Raw genomic sequence first — 27,463 nt, 5'->3', positions numbered from 1 at the left:
CGAACCTCCGGTGGCCTGAATAGACCCGAGATTTGTGAGAGTGCGCGTGCAGTGTGAGTACAACTCGAGTTTAGGTGATCACCAGACACGAACCACATCCACCCAGCGGGGTGTCACGATCCGAATCCTTCGAGGGAACGATGGGAATGCAGCTAAGATCGCGAGCTTTCGCTTCCTTCGGGCTGCTGACGCTGCTGCTGGGGCTGACCTTCGCGCAGGATGGCTCGTCGTCGGTAAGTTTCTTATGCATTCCAGCTAGTTTTTGTTTCGTTTGGCCCGTAGGTCTATTGTTTCCACCCTTGGGTGATCGATGACATTTTGCTCACCCCATAGAGCTACTTTCCGGGCTACTTTCTCAAATCGTTTTGCATACCTCCCGCGATGATGATGGAATGTGCGCCCGGTCTGGAGGACGGAAATGTCAGTGGTAGAATAATTTATACTCCCTTTTGGCGGCCCTTTCGGTGGTCGATCGGTTTCCATTGTGCGAATCTCGCGAGACACACTGTACCCTAGAGGGGTCAGGCGTTCTCTACCTAATCCGCTCCACCGGTGGCGCCACTATCGGCGTCGACATCTTGAATGTCACGTCGGAAATAAATCGGCATTGTAATAAGCGAACCGGAGGGGCTACAACCGGTTGCATAACCCGTAGGCGATCGATCGATCGGGGATTTGATGCGCATCGAGCCACCACCAGCTGCTAATAAAGGCCGTTTTAGTTCCGTCAGCACCGGGGTGATGATGGTGACGACCGTTTCCGAGAGAGGCTGTGGTTCGCTTATCGGAAGTTCCGTTCGTCACCTTGCGGTTTGCAAAACGATTCGCGATCGACTCGCCAAGGCTCCAGGGTGTGTTGAAATTTATCACCCGCCACTGCACTTCACGCAGTGCATAAATCTTTGCCAGCTCGGTTGATGATTTAACGATGGATAAGGTCATGTCATAAACCACTTGGAGGCTTCTCTGTCGCGTTCTAGGCTACAGGCGGCTCCAACTCAACGGCACGAACGTCACACGCCAGCACTAAGTAGATCATCATCGATCATGCGAAGCGTACATTAGCAAACATCGGTTCCATAGGCTTTCGCGATAATTTACGAACCGGCGCTGATGCGCGTTGTCGAAACCATCATCGACCTGAAACTACACGCACACATCATGAATATTCAATTCATGGCAATGCTTACGAAAATGTTTGTCAATTGGCAGCGCCCTTAATTGCACCACCTCTCGGCGAGGATGCCGCCCTAATGGCCGCTCAGGCGACGGAGCACGATCGGTTATCTCGAGTTTTCTAACCTTTCGCCCCGCCCGAGGCCCGATTAGGACGATGTTTTATCGATACCCAGTCCGATATCGAGCCATTGCGAGCGGCTCTCGATGACCCTCGACAACCAACGGTCATCCTTCGCGCGGATGGAAAGAAAGCAACGCGTATCTTGAAAATCAAGTTCTCCACCCGGGGCTCTGGGCATCCCTGACCTGATCTTGTGAATGAATTGCAGCAGCGACCCCCAGCGACGGCGTAATCAAGCACGCATGCGAGAAAGAAATAGAGAAGCGCTTCGTTCACGCGTGTCCTGATTCTGCGTGCCATCGGGTTTGTCCACTCACTCGCCGCGGGACTTGAACGATGAACTGCGCCACCGACGATTGTCTGCACTGCCCCGACGGTCTTCATCGGCGTGGACCTTTGTGGACCTTTCTTTTTGTCCTCCTCGAGCGGCAGGTCGTCTTAGGCCGCGTGAGCACTCCCTCAGCCGGGCAGATCTGTCTTTGGATGCAGTTTTATGTGGCCTCCGGGTCGGTTGAAACCGGTTAGTCGCTTGGACAATGTTGAATCGACGCAAAGACACCCGCAGTCTAGACGTCTCCCGTGGTCCGGGCTGACGTGAAGATGCCGGTGAAGAAACTGACTATCTTTACGTATCTTTACGTCGGCTGATCGGAATGCCACCTCGTCGATGTACATCCCCAGCCGGCTTGGGGGATCTCTTTCTCTCTAGCCCGACTAGAACCCCATGCTTTAAGGGGGGATTCTCATGAAACGAACGTTAACGCGGCAGTTTTGATAGCGAATCGTCACGGGTGGTTCGTGGAATCGGTTTGAGAAATTTTCCTACGCTAAATCGAAGACCCTGACAGGCGGATATGATTCATGGGTGGGCTTTTTGTTACTTCGCCGAGAGCCATGTTCGTCCCGGGCGGGTATTTAACGAGATAAGTGTGAACGATGCCGTTTGTACCTTTCCTTATAGAGCCACGCCAGATCGTCTTTATCGGTCCAAGGAAGTACATTGCGGGTTTGTTCACGCTAATGTTTGAACTATGTTTGTACCCCAGCAAAGTGTCATTTAACCGTCGTTTTATTTGCTCGTTAATGCTCCGTGAGCCTGGGACTTAGTGTCACCCGCGGCAAGGTCACAACGCCATCAGCCAGCCCAAGGGCCAACCGGTTGATGATTCCTTTTTCGGGCGACCGATCGTGCCTGCGTACGTGGGACTCACCCAAACGCCTCCAGTGTCTGTGCGTTATGGCGCCGTCCTGGCGCTCTGACCATGTCCGGGAGATCCCGCAGCTGCACTGACGAAGCCCGCGTGTGTGAACACGTGCATGAGTCACAATGGCGACGCCGTGGTCACATTAAGCGAACTAAATTAATACCCTGGGCGGGTTTTCACGGACTTTGGTTGAATTTTCTTGCCTTTACACACCCACCGGACTCCCACGGAAAGCTAAATGAGTTCGATTTGAACCGGCTCCAAAAACCGGCCCAACCCGCACAAGAGATGCAGTTGGAAGTGGTGCGTTCAATTTCGAGACATTTGCACCGGCGACACCTTTTTACATAAGGCGCTTCACATTCTCCCTCGGTGTGAATGGCCGATTCCGGGCGGAGTGGAAACGTGACAAGACACCTCCACCGAGTGCCGGAACGGCGCTTGAATCGTTTGGCGAAACGATGGGAAAAATATGACGTCCACCAAACGACTGATGGCTGACGAAAGTGCGGCTGCGTGACGGCGAAAAATTGCACCCGCGTTGCAACCGCTCCATTGAGTGCATTAATGAGCCGAGCGCGGGTGAAGGTTTTCCAGACTCGAGCATGAAATTCGCGTTCAAACGAGACCGCGTTTTTCTATGAACAAATGTTCGCGCGACTCGTTGATGGGAAAGTGGAGCACATTTTGCGAACGACTTCGTACTCCCGGCTGAAGGCCCTCTGGCAACTCAGATTCTGATGCAATTCCAACTCCCGAAAAACCCTTCGCCACGTGAACGATGATTAGATAATCGATGTATGATCAAGATCGCCCTCGAGCCCACTTCGCTTTGGGTGGGTAATTAAATTAATTTCAAGTTACCGCTGGTAAACTTCGCTCTCCACAAAGCCCCATCGAATTCGCTATCGATCGCGTGGAGCTTCTTCGTTCGGCTTCGTTGGTGGCACACCGTCTAAAGTGGCATTTAATGGCACCCGGCTTCCAGATGGGCCACCCTGTGGGGTAAGGGCTCGCGTCGATAAATGCGAGCCCGATCAAGATCGGTTCCTCCCGATCGGCGGGGATCGGTGGGCGCATTATTTTTATGCAACCGTTTTCGGCGCGAAGGTGGCCCGGAGCAGGAAGCCACTCGTTAAAAGGCCGCGGACCGGTGGATGGTTGGCAAATTGCGATCTCACGAACGGACCCACCGGTTCAGGAGCTGGAGGATGAACTAGAGGGGATGTTGGGGCGGCTCGGTATAACAATATATGTTTTAATTCGCCTATTTTCAAATCAAAGAAAGCATCGGCAAGAAGAATGTTGCAGAAATATTTGTGAGACGATTGCTCGCTGAAGATCGATCAAACAACACTCTGATCGAACTCTACAGCCAATCGAGTGTTTGAGCCTCGCTCAAGCCCACCCAAGTCTGCCGTGCGTAGGGAGTCACATTACAGTGTGCAGCAGTGCTGTCGCCTTCCCTCGCTGGAGAAGGCCCGTGATCTCACCGCGCGATAGTGATAGACGTGGTACACGATTTGTGCAAATTGACTGATTTTGACACGAGCCCGCGATCGATCGGACGGTTGAATGAAGCCATTATTGTGCCTCCTTGACGGGGCCTGTAGATGGGTAAATTTGCCTATCATCTATCCGCCTTCCAGCTGTTGTTGTGTTGTTGATTTATCGCCAGGTTTCACACAACCGAAAGGGAGGAGAACTGAGAGAAATTGCACGCATCCTGACGAATAAAGCCTAGCGAGAGGAGTGTCCTGTTGATTGTTCCTGCCACTGACGGGAATACGGGGCCGTACGAGGCCCATTCCACCCTTCTGGGAAGCCTACCAGGGACGTGGTTGGATAACTTCAAGCATCTGTACAACATTCCACAAATGGCTTGTGTTTTAGAGGCGATCAAAACGTCCATCAGTGCTAACGAACGCCGAGCGCGCGTGAGAACCGAACGGGAATGGGTGTATAATTAGCTACCCCAGCTCGCCTATCGGTTATGATCAATTACAAAAAGGGTGGTTTTGTATGTGTACGTGTTTGTGTGTTTTTCGTGATCTTCCAACAACGAGGATCAAGCATGCACTACCAGGAAACGATTACGCCGTCGGTGTATCGCTTTCTGTGCATCAGCACGCAAGCGATCTGTCCGGTTCTACCCTACTAATTTATCGCTATTTTAACAACGCCGTGTACAATGGTCAACAAAAGTGATCGTCTAGACGGTGAATGTGAAAGAGGCGTCGTAATTTTAGTGCCTCATTAGTGAGGAGGAATTTGTTGGTCACAATCAATTATTGCTTGACCAGCTGATTGACATTTTTCATCTTCAGCGCTGTTTTGACTTGTAGAAGCAACGCGTAATATTTTCTGTCTCAAACTAACTCGAGTGGCTTTAAGGCCGGGAATCTCCTCAGTTAGCTGTTACAAAGCATTTCGCCATTCTCACTAGCACCGTCGAAACCATTACCCCGACAGCTGTAACGGGGGCTCGTGTAAAGTGTGTGATTTGTCTAATTCGCAGGTCAACAGGTCGAAACCACGGTGAGGGGAAACCCGGGAGAGAATGGAAATGCACCGCGGAAAAACCGACCCACAATCGGATGGAAGCGATCGCCAGCACCGAGAACGGTTGCACCGCAAACAATGCACTTTTCCGCACATGGCTGTGTGCAATCGCGATCCCTCGCACGCGGTGGCTAGCTCGCGATCGCGAAATAGTCGCGCGAAAAATGCCCACAGGCAGGTTGGTTTCGATCCCTGTACTGGTGAACGGGGTGAGAGATGACGATGGTGGGGGTAGGGTTTAGGTGAACAGAAGCATAATAGAAAAAAACCTCCCGTTCGGACCCGTGATCCAGATGGAACGGTTGGTTGGAGTAAAATCAGACCCCCAGCGATACGAGAGTGTTGCAGAATGGATGAAAAAAGAGCGATGAACCTGAAGCACCTTTCCAAACGCGATGATCGAGGTGCATCACCTCGAAGCAAGTGCCGATGACGTAAACGGTTGACCAGCGAAACTCACACGCGGTGTTTTGTCTCAAAAACATCGGTTTCGTGGAAGCTAAAGATGAGCGATAAAAAATGGACCACGTTTCATGTAAAAGCGTTTTTTGTTTCAACTGCAATTTGTTACATCTGGGATCGATTTATTTTTGGCTTCTCTACTTCGATGGAATTTGGAATCGTTTGTTGCATTATTCATTACCGATTCCTCCCATCACGTGTCCAATGCCGAAATGGCGGTTCGTTTGAGCTGCATCGGAGAAAAATAGATACAATTTGAGTTAGAGAAATATCACCCCGTCATGTGACGGTTTGTGGTGCATTTTTGAGTAGCATCTGGTGCATGACCGTTATCGAACGTTCGCGGTCGTGGACCTTTACAGGTTTTGGCTAAACAGGCTTCGAAAATGCAGCAACACCCATCGAAATGGAGCACTTCATTAGGTGGCTCATAATGAAGCTATGACTAGGCGTAAACAAGCTTCGATAATTCGTAGTAGTCGTTGGTCCACTTTTTTTCCCATTCGCATCTAGCCTGATATTTATCAACTGGTGTGAAGCGCCGCATAACGTCGTAGGAAAAACAAAACAGATGTCGGAAGGGGCCGAAAATACTCACACACACACACAAAATAGCACCCTACCGATGGACAACGAAACGTGCTAATCCTCCATTGATTGCTTCATCGCGCGAAACACCGTACGGCGCTTCCCGGGAAAGATCATCCTTTGGTGGCTTTGGTGAACTTGTTTTTTTTCCTCGCGTTCCCTATTTGAAAACGCTAATATCGCGAAGCAGTAAAAAAAATGCACGTCCCAGCTGTCGTTACGTCGCTGAAAGGCGTAATTTTACATATATTAATAATTACGTTGTCGGGGATTTTTCTCCACCTTACCGTCACCTTCCACTTTCACCATCACGCTGGTTTTTTCCCCGCCAAGGTGGCGCACGATCGCGCTGGACCGATGAATTACGTGCTCGGTCAAAGGCGGCCTGCCGGTGGGGAATGCCAAAAGTCAACTCTCCCTCCTCCCCAAAACACCCCACACACACACGGGGCACTCATAAAGCAACATAATCGGGGAGCATGCGCGCCGTCCGACGTGATCTATGCGTCGGTTGTGCCGTTTTTTCGCGAATGAAATGCCCTCGCGAGATGGAGGAAAAAGGTGAAGGAAGCTATCCTTAATTTCGCGAGTCACGAGGTTAGTGGGCTGTGCATCGCGTGGGCTTTGGGTCCGCGAGCTAATCGACCTCCTCCTCCTCCCACTTCCTCCCATCGCGGACGTTGTCACTTGTGATCCTCGCGAGCGCGATCCTCCGAAATATCGTCAAGCTTCGGGTGATAATGTCAGGGAGGAATTAAGCACATGCATCGGCCAACGGATTTCGGCTAACCTTTTCCCTTTTATTCTACTTTTTCTTCTCCGTTTTCTTCAATCACTCGCCATGCCCCTTTAAGGCTCCGGTCATAAGTCATTTGTCACGATCGTAACGCTTTTTGGGCCCGCGATCCAGAAGCCGCCGAAAGGTGTACAAATCGGGTAAAATAAATCAATACGAGCCCATTTGGTCGCGGGCAGCTTCGAGCCTGACAGATGTCACTGACAAATGGGCCGTTTCGGGCGTGAGATGTGTTTGGTTGTGTTTTGTGGAACGTAACCTACCTGGGACCTTGGGAACAGCGATGGCGATGTCTTCGATTAGCGTGCCTGGCACGACATAATTTGAGCGAAAACAGTCGTAAATACGAGAAATAAAAACGTTATAAAATTAGCGAGGATCGATTGTGTTTTTATCGTGCAGGTTACAGCGGGATCGAGCATCCCGTTGGTGGATCGTAATCGACAATCGACAATTATCCTTATCCTGCCCGCCAACTGGAAGCCATCCTGGTTCGTGATGCAGCCGTTAAATATCACGATCCGCGATCAGCGTTGTCTTAATTGTGTGGCGCAGTACATCGCGTGTAGGCTTACGAAACAGGCCACCATTGCTGTCCCGGACGATCCCATCGATCGCACGGCAGCTTCTTCATTCCTTACGCGAGGGTGGGTTAAAATTCGTGCCACGGCTTGGCGACACGGAATCCCGGAAATCGCTGAACTTTGCTCCCGAAAGCCAACCAGCTACCGCACGTCATTCCGGTGAACGAACGAAACCCCGAACCCCAAGCTGGGACACATTGAGGTTTTCACCGTCGTAAGCATTTGATATCGCAGCAGTGTTTGGTGGGTTTGAGGTACAACTTTTTCCCAACGCCATGCCAGAAGCACGATTCCAACCGATTTGGTGGCGCAAACAGACGCGCTCGTGGAATGCGAAAATGAAGATAGCCACCCAATTGACTGTTTCGGTGGATTATGTCATCACCGCCGCACCATTGGCAGCGTTGGCAGCCAACATCGCGATTCGTTAGCTGATTCTCGCCCGTCATCGGGCTTTACGCATTCCGAGAATGGATGTAAGCTCCCGGAGTCGCAGTCGGAGGTCACCAAGGTCGGGTAAGAGGCAGCATCAGATGGATTGGAATTAACGATCGCTTGTCACTCACCGGCGGATTCTAGATGCCACCCGAGAGGGCCCTTCTGAGGCGCGCCTGAATAGGGGGCCTAATTCCGGCGATTGTACGCGTGGCTCGACCGCTGGCATTTACCGAGGCGGAAGGCACCCGCTCAGGGTTACGTTTTCGCAAGCCTCAAGCGTGGATTCAAAACGATAACGCACCCGTGCATCGACGCGCGTTGAGTAATGCCCCTGAAAAATTGCCAATTTTTCAAGCCCTCTCCATCGACGAACGGCGCTTTAATTGCACTCGATTTGCTGCCTTGCGGGGCTCGCGAAAGCCGAGTACACGCGAGAAGCTGGAGAAAAACGGCCTTTGCAGCCTCGAAAAGCTCGAGACGCTCGAGAGACGCCAGCATCATTACCCACCCATCAGATGAGCCCTTCTCGATGGGGTTTTAGTGTTTGTGGCGAGTGTTTTGGCGTTTGTGCGTTTGTTTCAGGGTTGCCAACTTCATGTAGCCACCCTCGCGCAGCACTCCTAGTCGCGTGCTTTGTTTTGCATTCGCTGACACGCGGTGCTTTCGCTCGGAAAGTCGATTCAAATACACAACCCCGTGGCCCCGGGGACCATTGTCTGACGACGGGCGAACAAGCCCTCGAGCGGGATGCGATCGAGAGCACGATCGTCCCTGGTGAGGAGATATCGGTTGATGTGCCAAGAATTTCGAGTCCTTCCCGGGCTGTCGTTACGTAACAATTTGCTACATTTTTGCGCTCGAAACATTCTGGCGTTGGAAATGTTCGTGTTTTTTTTTATTTTCCCCCCCATTGACGAGCTCCACTTGTGCGCCCCAGTCGATCGGATGGGTTCGGCCCGTGGCTCTCGAGGCGCACTATGGGCTCTTGAGTAATGGCACGAGTGTACGAATTCCCTCGAAAGACGCCAGCAACGAAGTCCACCGGTGCTGGTAATGGTAAAAATATTATGATCCCCTTTTAATCACCCGCAGGAGGGCTGACACGCGTTGCGTAAGGACCGAGAATTGGAGCCGACTTTGTATAGTTCAACTGTCGGGTGAAATTATCGTTATCGTCGATCTGGGTCGATTGCGAAAATAAAAATCCACGCCAACCAATTGGCCGGCCAATTAATCTGATCTCCCGGTGGGCCGTCTCGTTCCACATTCCACGACCAGATCAGCCCGGAATGTCACCTCCGGGTGGATTCGATCCGGCCCAGGCTTCGTGTGGGTTTTTGACATTTCCAATTCTCAAGTACCGTGGCGCGCTTCTTCCACAAGGCAAACCCGCGTCGAATGATATTTAAATTTCCCTCCCGGCAAACACCGGCGCCGGTGCATCGCACCTGGCGCAAAGTCAGGGCCCGGCCGTCGACTTTGTAACTCTGTAGAGCCGCGAGCCGGGAGCCTTGTTCCGTGAAGCTAAAGAGCAGGGCAGCGATGCGCACCCCTGGCCGTAGTGGCCGCGTGTTGCAACCCCTCGAAGGGGGTGCACTAGAGCTCTAGTTCAGCTACGCGGGACGCGCCATTACAAGCCGCTCGTGACACGCGATTCGCACCGGGTTCATCCGAAAGGCGCCCTCGTTGAGAAAGTCAAGCCCCCGCCGGTGAGCGTGTTGCCAAACTTGCGGCATTAGCGAACGAGTTTGGCCGGAAAAAAAGGGGTGCGAGCTTTGGCGAGCCCGGACATGCTTTGGCATTCAATCAAAGTCTCTCCACTGGCACCCGGCCCTGGAGTTGGAACACATTTCCTTCTCGAAATCGGAGCGTCTTTTATTAGCGCGAACGCGGTGGGAAACGAATTATGCGTCCGATCGCGTTTCCGAGCCCTTTATGGCGGAGGGGTGATTTGATGAAGTGACCCAGTCACACGCAGCGTGCACACTTCCGGACGAGTTCTGGCCTTCCCGATGTGACACAGATAAATATCATCATTTTTACCACGGGCTTCATCAACGCGGGCATTATTAATCTCGCCTGATGTCGAGCACATTGATTGGATCCGCATTCCGCTGAGGTCACATGCTAGCCTGGCTCAATCCTGCTCCGAGACGCTTCGCTTCACGAACGGATCATCGACGGATCGATGTTCGCCGTACCCAGTCCTGACGTGCGCCATTGCCTGATTTCCTGTATATCAATTAACCCGCCCCGTTACCGTACGTTACGCTGCGGCCTTTGGCATCAGCGGCCCTGGCAGATGTACCCCGTGGTGGGTGTTTATCCATCTAATGACGGCCGTGCACCGCAAGCATCTAAATTTTTGCAGACATTTGTGCTTTTGCGCACGGGTTAATCATGGATTGCGCGCTGATTGACGGTGTTTGCCGAGAGGACCAACATGGCCACCCTTTGCCGGGTGGTTTATTGTTTTGGGAAGCGCGAGCTTCTTTTTTCTCTCCCCCTTTCATCCAACCAGCGCAGGACGTTCATTTCGAGTGATTTGTGTGCGCGTTCGAAGACGATCGGATCGGTCGAACCACTTCACGTAGTGCCCCAAGTGGTCGCACACTTTGGGTGAATTATTCATTTGATTAATGGATCACGAGGCGGACGGAAGGCCTGTGGTTTTGTATCGGTGCGGTAACGCGGAAAATAAATAAAATCCCATTCTGAGCGCTGTTCTGCATCTTTGGTGGACCGGTTTTTTTTTAGTCAGAATCGAGCCGAACTAACAAAAAAAAATCGAACATCCTAACCATCGTGAAAACCAACCGGTATCGACTCACTCAGTGATGCCATTCTTTGTTCTACACCTATTAATAATTATTCCACAGCGCTTTGGCAAAGACAAACAGCGTTGCCGCTTTACGACACGAGTCACGTGTTTGCCAATGGCTTCGTCTCATCCGGTCCTGCTCCGGGGCTGGTAGAAGAATTAGCATACCTACACATGTCGAGTGAGTTAGGCTGGATGTTAGAGCACGTTTCGAGGCGCGGTTCGCACGCGTTGTCAACCGATTTAAGAATCGTCCTTGGAAAGCGTCTCTGTTGCTGCCGGTGTCGTATATTGCGAACCACATATGGGTTTGTTTTCTTTAGAGGAATTGCTCCGTTCAGCCGAAGATGTGCAGATCGCGGAAACGAAATGTGCGAAATTATATCGTCCTAAAAGTCAATCGTAGCCTCGGGGCCAAAAGATTGCAATCGAAGGCAGTGAGAAATTGATACACAGTGGCTCAGTAGTCAGAGTTCCACAGGCACACACGCATGCACAGAAATTCGGTTGACACGGAAATCGGACTCGATTGGGTGTCCGCTGGGTGCAATTTGGACCACCACAGGGGGGGGGCATAAATTAATCCGACAGCTCGATCTCAGATAGGACGGCTTCCCCGTTTGATCCCTTGTGTGGATCACCGCACCGTGGGCTTGGTGATTAATTTTCACAAGCAAATCTGCTTTTGGAAAAAAAACTTTTTTTTCAAACTCAGGTTCGTCGCTTGACCGGGTGTTGATGTCTTTTGAAGTTTACTCACGCCGAGCTAAGGAACTACTTTCTTTCCTGCTTTGTTTCGCCTTTGTTCTGCCGTCTGATACCCACGTGATATGCGTTACTCAGCAGCCCGCGGATAGCTCTCGTAGGTCAAACGGGTTCAACACGAGTGAGTAAGCCGATTTAATCCCATTTGTACGCGATCCCATCGTGCATCGTGGCCAAAGAAGGCAAAATTCTGACTCGCGATTCGCTGCCAGTCGGACGTGCAGGAATGTTGCTGGTCGGTTTTTGGGGACAAAAACATCCTCCCACCATGGGTCAGATGGACCGGATATGGGAAGTTGTGGTCGTGACGGTCGAGACAGGAGATGTTTTAATTGGAGCCAACGACATCATTCTTGTCGCTTCCCACGCGGATTTGACGTGGGTCGGCAGATTTGATACCGAGATGATATTTTCGATGCAGAATGAAATGAATGCTATTCAAATAAACACTTTAGGCCTTGGATGGTGATTGGGATGCAAAATTAAAGAATTTGTTTTCGAATAAACACATGATATATTCATGCCTTCGCGTCGTTTTCTGAAAGCCCAATCTCACTCATGTGGGGGTCATACTAAATTCGACGAAATCCATTAACCCTTTGTCTGCTCGCACTGTACATTGCAATCTAGTTGGCGCACTGCTCTTTAGGATAATTTCACAATCCAACACGAAAATCAACGGTCCGATCCGATCACCATGACGATACGCCTTCTCGGATGCGACGGGATCACTGTTGTGTCGATTGAAGCCGCACACGAAATTGCACCTTTTAGACGCGAAATGTAAAGTAAACGAGGCCCAAAGTGCTTAAGTAGCCAGTAGGATCATGGGCGAGTCGGTCGGTCGGGGGTCGACCACGTGTAAGGCATACCATCCGCCTTCGGCATCCTTACCTTGACCTATGCTTCTGCCCAACAGCGACGACCTCTTGCGTGCGAGTGGACATATTCGGCGCCCCCTACGGATCAGTGTATACGACTGCCCTTTTAGTTCAAGAGGAACACACCACTCGGGGAGTAATTAAATGCGTGTATCGCTGTACGTTTATGCTTCATTTCTAGAAAACAAATAGGGTTTTATGAAACTGCCCAAACCAAAAAACGCCCTCGGCCCTCGCAACACGCAACGAACGACCGACGAGCAGGTCTACTTTGTGTTTACTCTTGACACAATACGAGCCCCCGTGGACGAGGATCATCTTACACTCTTAACCAGAGGCCAAAGGGGAGGTCGTTTTGGCTCTGCTTGAGCTTCGACCTACCGCCGGATGTTGCTACTTAATGCATCCGAATGATGGTTCGGTGGCGCTGCATCAGTGATCGTGCACGTTACAACTAAAACCGTTTCCTCAACAACGGCTTGCATGAAGAGGAAAAATACACAGAATAATCCACACCATCAGAGGTGCAGATCGGCACGAGCGTGCTTAGAGAATTGGTTTCCCATTTCAACAATTTCCTTTTATGCAGATCGCAAACGCAAGATCCTCTCGATCGCCCAAGGCTACAGTTGGCCTTTTTCATCGCACCCTGACGATTGTGGCGTGACTGCAGATCGGGCTAGCCTGGAGACCACTGCAGCTCTACACATCTCAGAAGGGCTAGGGCCAATCTCTTGCACGAGCTTCCAAGCAAGACGATACGCTTCTCGGGGCATCCGGCATCCGAATGCACCGCAGATTGTGCAGATTGACAAATTGAAAAACGATGCACACAAAAGCTACAGTTTGTCTAGCGTTTCCTGTGCGATGTTTCGAAAGATAACACGAAGATGGGTGTGAAATGAAATGAATAAACAAAAAAAGCAAGAGAAGACAATTCGAGAGACATTTTCGGTAAGATTTACCTGTCGCATACTCAGCTCGTTGTTGTACGTTTTAAAAGACAGCCGATTCGTTCCGGGTTCACATTTGACCAACCAATCGTCTACAAAAGGTGATTGTTGTTTAGAGCCGGCTAGACGTAAATGTTGGAGAAGAATGATATAAGGTGCTAAAATTTGGATGTGTTTCCTTTATGCCCGAATGCAGCTCCGTATCTTAGAGGCAATAAAAAGGCGTCGTTAATAGTGAACCATAAACCACCCTTGGAATGGAATGATGCAATGTCACGCAAACGTGTTCCGATGAAACATTGTCAACTGCGCCTAAAAACAGTGCCAATTTGATGCATCTTTAGCGCGTTCCCAGTTAATTAAAAACAATCGTCATTAAACCAGACACATCCCCGATCCAGTGTCGAAGTCGGCTCCGGCTAATCAGCAAGCTAGTCGGTTTCGGTTTCCTTTTACAGCGAACGGACATTCTAAACCTTGGCACATCCGACGCAGCTTCATGTTTCGCCAATTATTTCTCCAAACCACGGCCTCGGAACACCGCGAGGTGGGAGCCCAAAAAGGGGCCCATCGTATTAAAAGCACTCGAATCGACCACACGTTCGCTCCCGCGCATCAGCTCGCTTTTACGCTCACGCAGCGTAACAGGCAGCGCATCCTTGCGACGATGGCCTATGAAGAAAGGGCAAAAGAAGAGAAAAAGAGAGAGAGCGATCTCCACGTCACGGCCGTCCCGATGGCGAATCACGCTTTTTTTCACGATACGCGATGACCTTTTGCAGCGAGCGAAATGCTTATCACGCAGTGTCACGGTGGGCAAAAGTTCACCTGTTCCGCCGGAATAAAGAGGCAATCGAAATCTGCACATTCTGCTGTGTGCCATCGGTTCGAAGGGAAGCAAAAGGAAACGACCGAACAATCCCATCGCATGAAACGTCAACGCCAATCAGTGCCACATCGTTTAGGCCGCTGAAGAGCCTCATCATCATCATCGTCATCATCGCACGAGTTGCACAGACTAATGGACTTCGAGACGGACGGACGAAACAGTTCCTTTCGCCCACGACGGTGCATACCGCGCGATGCTAAAATATTGCTTATTGCATGCAACCGAGCTGCAACGGCTAAATGTTTGTTGAATATTTATAAATCTTCGAATTGCGTGTTATTCGCCAGTAAAGCAATACTATCGCGCGTCGATATTTAACCGGGTGCAGCCGAGAAACAAGCCACGGGACGATCTCGATAGAGATAAAAATTGTATTTATGGTCTTCGATTATGAAGGAATCTAACACGTCGTGTCGTGGTGTTTTGGGACAGCAGCAACATATTCAAATTCGAGTGGCTGATAATTTGTTTCCAAACACACACCCCGTTGGTTCGTTGTTGAATCGAATAGAGCCGCGCTTTGAAGCGAACATATTCACCCAACATGATTACTCGCAAATCTTCGGTAATTAAGCACGTGTTTGCAAGCGGCTTGAAAGACGATTACAGCACATTCATTATCCCACTGCGCGGTTCAGCTTCTCCCATATGGTGGTCGCCCTTGGCTGTCGACATCCTTCTCACCGACGAATCGATACACATCTGTCGAAAAGTAAATTGGCAACGCACTGCACTTCACGCCGGCACCTTGTTGGCCGAAAATGTGGCATTCTTCTCGCGCTTGCGCAAACCAATCCACGCCGCGTATCCATAGCAACCGCCACGTGTGCCGCTCAATCGTCCAGTCCACATCCTTGACAGTTGTGGCCAGTATGTGCAGGCTTCATAATGGTTGCCGGGGCTGCCCTTGCTCCATATACCGCCCGCCGAATAGTGGACAATTGCCGCGCAAATGAGCGATTGAACCGTGCTATTCACACAACACCGAACGCTCGTGACTGGCGCCCTAATCAATAGCACGCGGTGACGACGCCGACAACACCGACCAGCCGGATGAGACCCGCAGCATAATTTATGCATCGCCGGGCGCCAGGAACCGGAGCTTATAGAGTCATTACTTCCCGCGCGCGCGGTGGCTTTGACGTTTGGCCAATTTGCCGACCGAACGAATCCCGGCCCGGCGGAACAATGACGCTTCTAATCTAGATCCCTGGCGCTCACGACGAACGAACGTGATCAGTGGGGGTTGAGAGGCCGACTGTCGTAAATAACTTTCGACTCAATTGCAGTCCCTGCCCCCCCCATCAGAAGGGACGTGGCCCTTGGAGAGATCACGGACCAACCGGAATTATCCTGCCCAAAACCTGACGGGTGCTTCCGTAGCCAGAGCAAATAGAGCCAGCAACAGCAGCAGTTGTTCGCCTGCAATTAGCATACAATTTGTGTAAGGAAGTGATTACGAAATCATCCAATTTCCGTCGTGCCAGCTTGCGCTCACTTGACCTCCAAGATTAGGGCCCTTCCACCATCGAAAGGGCCGCCTGGGAAATGCCGGTAGCCGTAGTTATTTCGGAAGGCCCAACCAGCGGATGCGGTTCCCAGGCAAACAAGACAAAGTGCCGAGACCGACGGCAACATATCATCATGCAAACCTCATGCGCCCACAATGCACCAAACGGTGGGAAATCGGGCACCAATTGGGTCCGATTTTGTGAGCGTGCGCGCACCGACGTGGCGTAGTTTTTCCGGCCCTCCCCGAATCTCGCTTCACTTTGCACTACATCCAAAGGTCACTTGGTGGCAATTAGTTTGGCGGGAAGCCGACCGAAGGCGTTACTTCCATCGCGATCGCGGTGGCGTGTCACAATCCTCGCTTAAGCCCTCCAAAAAAAAAGCCCGCGCACCAGCAAGATTGAGCGATTTCCAACGATCAAGCGATAAGACGAGCTTGAGATGGAAATTGTGCCGTGGAGCGTTACCACACGTTGCATGAATAATCTGCCACGCAGGTGTGGCGAATTGATTCGCCGCGCAAATGCCCACCACTCGAGAGTGCGTATTTAAATAAGTTTTAACTCGTCATCCCAACATCATAAATGCGACGGGCTGCCACTTGTGGGCTCCCCTCGAAATCGTCACCGAGAGAGAGAGAGAGGTCTCGTTTTGCCGTTCAACGTTGCAATCGCAATTAAATTTGGGTCACGGGGGCTGGAATTCGTAGGATTTCGGTGACCAGTAAAGTGTGGGAAACGTGCGCCATTATTGTGCCATGGGGTTGCAGTTCGGCCTTTCGCGAGGCCCTTTTTTCAGCGGTCGATATGGAACAGCATTTTTCCGTACGAAGGCAAATAAGGTTGTGTTGGATGGAAATTAAATCTGCCACGCGATAAGATAATTAATGTCGTTTGCTGGCGCATTGGCGACCTCGGTCGCATAAGTGGCTTGATTTGAGGCGTGATTAAGATGGTGCGATGAGCAACCTACAGTGGGAACGTCGCGAAGATGCCAAGATTGGATGATGATAAGAAGATCATCATTCTTCTTCGAGCGTTCTCAGCGATACAATTCTATTTCGGTGCAGGGTTAAATAAAACAAAGAGACGTTTGAAAAACACTCAAGGCATTAAAACAGAGGTTACAGTTTCAATATCAACTCGAATTAGAATATGTATTTTTAAGCTTATTTTGTAGTTTTTTTAAATAATTACAATCCCAAAGACTAATAAGACAAACTATGTTTTACTTCTTTGTCCTAACGAACATCACCCACTCTAAGAAGCTTTTTGTTTTACACTGAACGGTATGTACTGTACGATCGATTACTGGCTCATTTTTCACCAAATTTTCCGGGAGGCGTTAAAACACCGCCCAATCGGCCCTATTTCCCCAAAGAAGTGCTCCATTTGTGGCAATCAATTCCCGCCCAGTCTATTTCCCAGGTGATATAATCGTTCCACCTGCGGCTATCGTAAGATGATGACACTCAACTCGCAAACGTTTAACCCCATTTCGGGCTCCCGATCCCTCGGATGCTCTGCTTTCATCCCTTCTGGACCAAAAAGGGGCGAGAAAAGCCCACCCTCCCACACTACGGATTCGCACGACAATCGGTGCCCTTTGTTTGCAAATGCGCTCGATCCACGAACCCACAGGTCCACGCAGAGCGCAATGCACCACGAGATGTGCGACAAAACGGAGCGTTTTTCCACGCACGCGCTTTCCATCGAGGTGTTCCATTTTGTTCGCATCAGTCTCGGCTCGTCAATCTCCAATCTCCGTCCCGAAGGGAGGATGAAACGGAACATTGCATTTATGCACTTGACGCGTCTCTAGACGAAATGGAGCCATCGCGTCGGCATCCCGCCACTGATCGTTTGGTAGGTTGTCGATCTTGCAACACCTCGCAGCATTATTCAGCCACGGCAACCGCTCTGGCGTATTCATTTGCATGTCGGCATGCTGCAAGTGCGTGCCCGACCGTCGGCCAACATCGAAATGCGGCAATGTCGTTGGGCCGTTTCAGTTGCTGGCCGGTTCGGTGAATTGTTGCAACAACATCACTGAAGTCCAGTGCCACCCAATTCGCGTTGCCAAACCACGGATGGAATGTTCGTTAGCCAAACTTTCGCTCCAGCTGTGAACCTCTTCCGGTATGAGGATAAGCAGGCCAAATAGCGGTTAAAAACAATCACGATGGTGATGCCCGCAAACGCACAAATTTCCTTCAATTGGAATAAAAACGATCATTCGATCGGAGGCCGATTGAATAATGCACACCATCCATCGTCGGCATAACTCGCCTGATTCGAAGCCCTACGCCAGACGGGACTGATTGGTGGGTTTGGATGAGCACTATCCACTGCAGGTCGTTCAACGAATCGTTTTTCCTCTTAGCCAAGCGGAAACGAGCAATAAATCGGTTGCGAACGCCATGGGGTCGTGGGACACAGAGAGCGAAGGAACGCTATTAATATTACCTCCTCGACCGGAAGGAGTGTTTTAATGTATCGTGGCAAACAGCAAGTCCGTGTAAATTTTAGGAAGACAGGAAGGAAGTCAAATGCAGCTCTCTTAGGTAAGAAAGAAAATGTATTGCTTTACCATCCCCAGAAAAAAAACCACGCTCTTCTTATGAGTTGCATTTGCGCGTGGATGAATTAAACGTCAACAATTGAATCGATTGTTTGCCACCATTCGTGGCTTTTACTTCCACGAGTCAGTTCCCCACGGCCTTTAATAACGGGCTAAAAAGGCTTAAACAAATCGAGTGAGGATCGTGCCACGCGGTGTTAATCAGATCGATCGATCATCCGCCAAATAGAGCCGTTTCCGAAATTAGACGATCATTGACACGCCGCACCGGCCGCATGGCTTGCGTCAGCCATCATTATTCACGCGAAATTATTAACTTATTTTGCTGTCATGTTCAATCGGGCGGCATTTGTCACCGTTCGAGAGCATTGAAAGTATTATGCCTTCTCGGTGCCGCCGAGCTGGATCCTCTCTTCTTACCCGGCTCAACTTCAATCCACACCGCGTCGATTAATGTCAAGGACAGCGCACTGGCGATGAACCTAGCAGACTCTTGGAACGTTCGCCAGCTACGTGGAGCAGCTCGCAACCTCGCAACACCCATATATCGCGCGCCTTCTCATCGCTGGCTGATGATCCTTTGCCGAGTTCTTCCTCTTGCTTGGAGATAAAAAAAAAGCTCTCCATGGGGCTTTTCCTCTTCTCTACCTTCACGTACGACGTATGGATGCTTGAAACAAGTTGCAATGGAAGGACGAAAGGTTCCTTTCTAAAGGTCGCACAGAGAGAGATTCGTAGTCCAGCCGGCGATCGCACCGTTTTTCGCACTTTCCCTCATTCGATGCCATCATCGAACGAAACAACGAAAAGCCCCACTGGATGCGGGTGGATGAAGGCTCAATTACGAGCACAAAACCGCACTTGATGCATGCGTAATTGCGCCCCATCGGATGCGGAAGAAAATCGGCGTTAATTATGGGAAACCGTAATTTAACGACAAATGGGTCGCGACCTTGACCATGCGGCGCTTTAATTGACCATTCCATTTCACGTTTCGAGCCCATGGCGACCGGAATTCGTTGAACCTGGGCAGCCTTTTTCGGTGGAGAAGATAAGGTTTGCGCAGCGAGTCGGTGTTGTTCAATGTAACGCTGGGTTTGTAGGTTTTCAACCCACTCCGTCGCTTTGTTTGCGCATGTTTCGTGAAAGAGCAAGCGGGCTTTTGTGGCTTAAAAATAATAGCATAATTCAGGCAACGTTGTTTCAAGTGGAACCGTCGCATTGAGGGCCCACAAAAACAAGCCCCCCGGGGGTCTTTCAAAATTCAAGAGGCACCCTGGTGGTTGTGTTCGCGATGCCGTAGATCACAACATCGGCCTCAAGAGGGCGCTCTTTGGCAGCGAGTTATAGATTTGAATTTTAACGTTATCTGTCCGTCTGCTCGTCTGTCCATCTCTGGCAGCAGGTGAATTGGCACATTTGGCTGCGAGAATCACCCCAAAAGATGCTGGCCGATGCTCGAAAGGTGCGGTTTGCGTCATCGGGTAATTGCTTTCCTCACGGCACGGGACAGTTCCGACATTCGTCCAAATCGAATGCACGATCCGTGTGCTTCCTCGCGAGTACTTCTCGTCTGGGGCAAGGCATCGGCATCGGCAGATGCGAGCAAATGCACATTGGCGCGAGCTGACGATCTGCGCTTTTGTTGCGCCTTTCAAACGGAGTTGATAATTGCCGATTTCAGCAATGCTCCCGGCACACCGGTGGGGCGTTGGGATGAAAATTTCATTAACGAAAGCCGAAAAGTGGGACGCCATCATCGAAACGAGCCATCATTCAATTACGCTTCGACCACGGAGTGTCACGGGCAGGAAATTTAATTACTTCACACACCGGCAGGGGTGTCGAATTGGGCTCCGTTCCTCACGGTCATGACACGGTCACGGTGGCAGTTCGGAACGTTTTCTCTCACGCTCGTGAAGCTCCACGCGTAGTGGCTAATGGCGTTTCATCATTTTCTGTACTTTCGTTGCAGTCACGACCGCTGAATGACGGATCGTTTAAGTTCGGCGCCAGGACGAGCTTTTCCTGCACGGGTCGAGCGGCAGGATACTACGCGGACGTGGAAACCGGCTGCCAGATCTACCACATGTGCGATGGGTTGGGTCGGCAGTTCAGCTACGCTTGTCCCAACACGACATTGTTCCAACAACGCATGCTCATCTGCGATCACTGGTACATGGTGAACTGCTCCAAGGCAGAAAGCAACTACGCGGCTAATCTGCTGATCGGTAGGTTACTCGGAGCGATCATCGGTTTGCTGTAGAACGTCACCTTCTACCATTCCTTCCAACAGGTCAGCGAGATAAGCCATTCGTACCGGAAGAGGAAAATGAGATCCGCACGCCACGACCCGATCTTCTCGACCGACCAGACGCCCTGGACTTCGGTGCACCGTCACTGAAGAACTTCTTCAAGGTGAGCAAAGTGTGTCACCTGATGTCGATGGCACAAACTAATGTTTCCTTTCTCCCAATGCAGGCGAGTGCGGCTGCTCCTCAGAACGCGCTCTTCGACAATCAGGCGCGTTCTCGAACGCCATCATCCGGTCATGTGGTTCCTGGCAAAGGACAAAACGAGAAACGAACGACCACCAGCCCTGTTAGCTCGAATGCGGAGATCTTCCAGGAAAGTGCAAGCAATCATGGTCTACCGATTCACTGGGGCACGCGATTTGCTGCCGAAAATCGCACCATAACGTTAAACGGAACACCACCTCGAGAGGAATCTGGTGTCAAGACTAAACGAAATGAAGACGGAAGCAGTGAGAACCGACGAACCGGTGTGATTGTGACCACGAGCGAACGCCCAACGGTGACGGTGACAGTGAAGGTTCCGTCACGGCGCTACGAGCCTCCATTTACACCGACCGAACAGGAACGTCGCACATCAGCGGAACATCCAGCTTCAACGGCCGATTCCAACCTAAATACGATCCCAACAACTGCAGCAGCCATCACCACCACGACGAGGAAACCAACTACGACCTCCGTTAGACCGAGGATCCCGAGTACTTTGAATGTTCCCACGACAACTACGACCACCACGACGACAGTGAAGCCCGCAATTCGCCCTTCAAAGCAACCGCCTCCAACAGCGCAGGAGCCACCTCGACGTGCTCAACCGGCTCAATTCCAGCCACCGGCACTTGCTGACCCACGGCAGTCCATCCTGCCACCGAAGGCGATCCTCTTCCAAGCCCCGGCAGCCACCGCAGGTCTGTTCGAGAACCGATTCGCATCCCAACGCCCACAACCAGCCCCAACGGGTGTGTCAGTGCCCTCGCGAGATCTTCTGCCACCCTTCGAGAATCTGGCCAACTTCGATCAGATCAAGACGCGCTACACGAGCGAATCTATCTACACGCGTCAGCCTATCACGAACGAGCCTTCTGCGGGTCCGGTGAAAACGGCCATCGACCGACTAGGTGTAGTGGATCCGTTGCCGGCTTCGAGACCATCATCTGATAACAAACCGAGGCCTTTCAGTGTACCGAAGCCTTCTGGCGAGCTGGAGCCACCACGCAAGGACTACGTCTTCTATGACGACGCGACCACGCAAGGACCTCCGATCTACTACCAGTGGAAGTGGTCCGTGCCGTCTTTCGGCTTAGAACCACCGGGTGTCGAGGCTTCGGCCGGTGCACCTGGGCTCGGTGACGCATTGTTGCCACCTGCACCTCCAGCTGAAAGGAAATCCGATGATGGTGCCGTAGAACAGCTGGTCGCACAGTTGAGCCCGGGATCACCTGAACACGAAGCGCACGATGGTGGTCAAGGGCGTGAGCACAATCAAACGGCTCGTTCGATCTCTTCCGAGACGGGGAACGCGGGCGAGAACCGGGTGGAGGTGGAACCGAAGCAGGTGGTAGCACTACCCCAGCACAACTACCTCCAACTGCGCCAGCAGTTTGCCATTCCGGACTTTACGTTTCCGCTGGATGGTGCGGCCAAAGCGACCCAGTATGGAGGTGCTGACGCCGTCGACTCCTTCCAGGTGCGCATTCCGAGTGATGCGTCTGCACGTGGATCTTCTCCGGCCAGGACGTGGTATGGTGAAAACGCTCGGTGTCCTGACTGCCATCCTGGATTCCTACGACCGGGCAGTTGCGAACCGTGCGTGAAGGTGCGCCGATGAGCCCAAGATCCGGCCCATGATATTCCGGTGCGTGGATCCACCGTGTGCCGCTGTAAATACACACACACACACACACACACACTCACATCCTTTTCGTTTTAAAGAGTATCGCTTATCCCTGGTTGTCGATTTCATGTACGGCAAGGCGAGTATATTTTAATAAAGAGACTAAAAATCACATCACGATGACTAGTGAGCGCCCGAGAATCCGAACAATGCGGCCCTTTTCTTTTCAGCAAATGTGCACCTTCGTCTGCTCCTTATGTCAATCCAGTCCTTTGACACATAAAACGCATACACACACACACAAGCACGCAAGCGTAGGACAAGTAATGCGTGCGCCCTTCAAAGCAAAGCCTGTGATGGACGAGACGCACACTCTTCCACGCAATAGCGTGCGCAGTAGGCTTTTTAGTATGCGATTTTTTCGATTTTGCTGGAAGGAACGTTTTGTAGAAGGTTAAGTTTCTACAGGACTAGCGTCTGACGTGCACGCACTGATGGCATCTTCCGGCAAGGATGAACGCAGCAACAGTTCTATCGACAGCGAAAGCACTATGACCTCCAGCGAAATGGAACATCATGAAGACTCGCGTTTAGTGGAAGAAGTGTACCAGGAACGGCGTAGGGAGTTGCTGCTTGAGATTGAAGCCGTGCGCAAACGCAAACATCCAATGTTTCTGCAGCGCTTGGCGGTGTTGAAGAAGCAGTTTATCGACCAGTTGGAGCAGAATGTGTACGCGAGGAATCACGAGTTGGAGTGCAACGAACGAGACTACCGTCGGGAGGTGGTTGCTGCCGAACAGGAGTTCGCACAGGGCAAGCTTCAACTCGAGCAGGACCTGCTGGCACAGAGGCAAGCTATCCGGCAGGAAATCGACAACATGAAGCTAGATTCCAGGGAGGTGAATTTGCGACAGCTGCGCTATCGATCACGACCACCGGAAACGTGCGCTAGCCTCTGTAAGATATCGTCCTTGCGGATTGAACTTTCGCAAGGTGAGATTGCGGCCGACCTAGCGGAGATAACTGGCGGAAGTAACGTGACTAAAGCACCACACGCCGCAGGAGCGTGCCAATCGGCTGGATCCACTCTACCGCTGTACCACGTCGTGAATGGAAAGCTGTGGCATAAACAAAGCTGTTTCGCGTACGGTACTCCGGTGTACGTCCAGGGAATAGCCATGGTTCCATATCCAGGCGTCATTTCGGGTGTGTTTTTGCAGGGAGTCACCATCAAAAGCTTGAACAGACAGATCGAGGAACTGATTTTTCTAGAACACCTCAACAAGGGCGTAATTTCACTCACTTTGCGCGCGAACTAGATGCGAGTTGATCCTCTATCAGTTAAATAAAGTGTGCCCCAGTTACCAACACAACTCTGAAAGTTTACATCACATCTTATTGGAACTGTTCCTCGAGCATTTAATGTTTTATTTTAGCATTTTTGATGATTTACACACCACAAAACATAAAGTGCTAATTCCATTGAAGTCGACGTAGTCAGCAAAGGTTACGTGTGATACAAGAAGAAAGCTGGTGCCCACTGAACGGAACTCTTGCAACCAGCATCCGGCACTGCATGTAGTGCGATCTGATGGTGCTTCTTGAGGTCCAAATTGCCGATCAGAGCCGTCCGTCGTTTGTGGGAAAAGCAAACCGATCGCAGCTCCCCGTCGATGTGGATCTAGGAGACAAATTAACAGGACCAGCGTAAGAAATTGCCGATCGAGTGAGTTTATGTGCAAACATACCTCATACCCGATGATGCAGAGTAACAGATCCTCGTCCACCTTCCAGTGGATGACAAGCACGTCCGGTGCAACAGGATGGCAGGAGTATATCTCTGTTGGGCAGTAGGATGCGGTTTGCGGAAATAACGCCTGTTTCTGTTGCACCGGGCATCGGATCGGTGGGGTTTTCTTGGGTTTTTGAGACACCTTTCCAGACGTTCTTCTGCGCGACCGATGACCATCGCCCTGGGTGATCTTTGCTCCGTCCAAATTCGACTGCCGTTGTTCTGCCATCAACTGCTGCATCTGGTTACGAATAGCGGTCACGTCCGAGTCGATGATACCGAGCCGATTATTGGCGTCATGAAAAAGAGCCAACAGCTCCTGCAAGGATTCTCCAACGCGAGACTCCGACGACACTTTCTGCGTCACCGTAGATTCTCCATCGACGGTCTGCGGTGGTTTACAAACCGAACAGCTGCATCGAACATTCGCATCGTATTGGCTGGACTTTTGCTCCACCTGGACATACTCCAACGGTGATGACACGCCAGTTGGCTCCTTTTCAACCACAATGGCAGTGGGATCTTCCGAAGGGTCTGACCTCGCTACTGACGGTCTCTCTCCTTCACCAGCAGTACTATCGAACAGCTCGTAGATATTGCGCATCGCAGATGCTACCGGTTCCAGAAGATCTTGCATGCACAGCTTAATTTCCCTGAGGAGTTGATCAGCCACAGCAGTAACCGTCGGTTCAGATGGCTGTTCGTAGTTCTCGCTCGAAATCAGCTCCTCTACCAGCGAGCTCACAACCTCTGCAGCGTCCAGTGAAGGTGCCGAATGTACGATGGTTTCCTCCGACAAATTGCTGCTAACAGCTGCGTCATCCGAGAGCCGCTCGATCCGTGTGACGCACTCCATCATCGATTCCACCTTCGCAAGCGACCCAAGATCAACCATACGAGCCTCGAAGAAGACAGCTACCTCAGCATCTCGATCTCGGATGGTGCCTTCCATTGTCACAAACTCGTCCGCTTCTCGCTTCACCAGCTCACCTGAGACGGTCGTGTTTAACTGCATGTGGATGTTTTGCCTTGACACGGAGTGCTTCATTTCGATTTGACCTGCGTTATACAACATCCGCGAGATCATCTCAAGCGAGCGGACGTTCACTGAAGATTTTTCATCCGTTGAAACACCTCCCGCTGGTGGCGAGATGTTCTCTAAAGCAACGCGTATCACGTTCGTAGCATCACTGAGCCTTTCGCGATCCTCATGGAGCTTTTCGAGATCGGAGCTAGTTTGATGGAATGATACGGAGCGTCCGGCCAAAATCGGTGGCGGTGGACTGCTGATAAACTCCCAGAAGATACCCAGTTGGATCTTTGCCCACACGATGACGGACCAAAGACTCGTGAGGATCCAATCGAAGAAGCACACGTAAGGTCTACAAAACCCAACCGATGGAGGCTCATACCGCCCAATGTCGAAGACACTCGGGCTACTGCAGAAGGTGGGATGTGACTCCACTGGACCTGTGCCCGCGCGAGGTGTAGCCTTTGCAACGCGGTCTTCGAAGCGTCGAGGACCTAACGCGTTCCTTACACCGTATTGAAGTGCCTCGAGAAAGACCTCTGGATCTTCGATCTCATGATCCACCACACAGCATAGCCGCTCCATTGTGTTCAACATAACATCCCACGCATCAGACTCGCTGAACAGTGTCTTTCGTCGGATCTGGTACACCTGTATCTGCTCGATCGTGTAGCGTAGTTGATTCACGAGCTCGAGCGGATCTTCACGATCCTGCGGCACGAGCAAATCATCAAGCACGCGTTTGATTTTCTCCACCAATGATGTGTCCTGGAATTCGCGCTCAACGGGCATTCTACAACACTGCTGAACATCTTGAAGAATACGCACTACATGCCGCCAAACCGTCATCGATACGGTGATGTTCTGCAGAATGTAGTCCTCCATCAGTAACCGCACGTTGTAGATAATTTCGATCGCCTGCTGTGTGTTCGGACACTTGGTCCAGTTCTTGCTCGATCCTTGCAGCACCATACCATCCTGAGAACCTCGTGAAAGCCCAAAACTCGACGTCTCTTTGGAATGGCACAGATTAGTTCGATATTTATGCGAATGGGTCGTGGGAACGAACTGTTGCAAAGGTGCAGTTGCTTGCGTTTTCATCGAGATCATCTCGTCCGGGTTCTCCAACAGCTCCCGGTACGTGGTGAGTATCGTTTTTTTGAGCGCTTCGTGAGAGTCCGCAGCTTCTGCCACTGCATTGGAGGTCTTCATCAGTGCAGATGACTGATCGGAGAACGTCAGCAAAGCCAGCAGGTTATCATCCGCACCCTGACGTATCTGAATATCTGGCCTTGTCATCTCTTCCGCTTCCAGTAGACAGTCGGCATGATGGACGATGAGCGAATCGATGCTATTCCGGTTCGGCTCCCTTGCCGTAGCTTCCGGCAAACTCCGTTTGTATAGCACCATGTTCTCGTTCTTGCTGAAACACCCCACAAACTCGCCCGATTGAGTGTCATCTACAACGGGTGGATCCACCGAACGAATCGGTTGTTTGCGCGAACACGAGGGCTTTTCTGTATCACTCGATTCAGCCTCCTCAATGCCAACGATCACCTGTGCATCATTGCCGGTAGTGTCGTGCATTAGATTAAACATCGTTTCCGAACGCTCCAGGAACCCTCGCATGACATCTTTGCTAAAAGCGGGCTGTGATTGCATCGCTCGGATGCTCGGTTGCTTCAGAATAACCAAATCCTCGTCATCTACACTCATGAGGGTTTGGATTTCTTCCAGTTGCTTTTCCAACCGGTTGTCATGGGAACGTTTCATCAGAACTGTGCCGGATTTTTCCAGCGCCTCTCCGATGGTGCTCGGAGTGTGGACTTCTTTGGCGAATTCAACGACAGGATGTTCATCTCCCTTTGAGGGAGTCACTGGAAGCTCAACAATCGGTATGGAAGAGTGTTCGTATTCGTTCCTGTAGATCACAGTGCTCATGCTTGTGGGTGAATCGGAGGAAAAGCTTAGCTCCGACGCGGATGATTGCAAGGATTCGATGCTAAACATTTCCTGTCCGGGATAGGTTCCATCGTACATCGTTGCCGCCACGGGGAGGCTGCGGATGATGCGACGAGTTTGTTGCTCGAACGATTCATCATCCTCTGGTGACTGCGGATGTCGGTCTTCGTTCATGGCAGCAATTTAAGGACAATAATTTC

At 51.2% G+C, this 27,463-nt stretch overlaps 3 protein-coding genes across 3 annotated transcripts; 2 read left to right on the top strand and 1 right to left on the bottom strand.

The window, feature by feature from the left end:
* Positions 1–140: 140 nt before the first annotated feature.
* On the top strand, positions 141–22,635 carry LOC128721664 (proteoglycan 4). The gene is made up of 4 exons (XM_053815443.1): positions 141–233; positions 20,312–20,567; positions 20,633–20,754; positions 20,818–22,635. Exons 1-4 carry the CDS (start codon positions 141–143, stop codon positions 22,471–22,473), a joined length of 2,127 nt encoding a protein of 708 aa, XP_053671418.1. The 3' UTR covers positions 22,474–22,635.
* A 338-nt stretch (positions 22,636–22,973) lies between these two features.
* On the top strand, positions 22,974–23,798 carry LOC128721661 (uncharacterized). The gene has a single exon (XM_053815435.1). It carries the CDS (start codon positions 22,974–22,976, stop codon positions 23,796–23,798), a length of 825 nt encoding a protein of 274 aa, XP_053671410.1.
* Positions 23,799–23,986: 188 nt separating this feature from the next.
* On the bottom strand, positions 23,987–27,437 carry LOC128721657 (uncharacterized). The gene is made up of 2 exons (XM_053815432.1): positions 24,228–27,437; positions 23,987–24,160 (listed from the first exon to the last, which is right to left on the bottom strand). The coding sequence occupies exons 1-2, from the start codon at positions 27,435–27,437 to the stop codon at positions 23,987–23,989; spliced, it is 3,384 nt and encodes a 1,127-aa protein (XP_053671407.1).
* Positions 27,438–27,463: the final 26 nt, after the last annotated feature.

The sequence above is a fragment of the Anopheles nili genome, chromosome 2 (assembly GCF_943737925.1).
Source record: "Anopheles nili chromosome 2, idAnoNiliSN_F5_01, whole genome shotgun sequence".
Classification (NCBI taxonomy): domain Eukaryota; kingdom Metazoa; phylum Arthropoda; class Insecta; order Diptera; family Culicidae; genus Anopheles; species Anopheles nili.
This window is presented reverse-complemented; position numbering and strand designations above follow the sequence as displayed.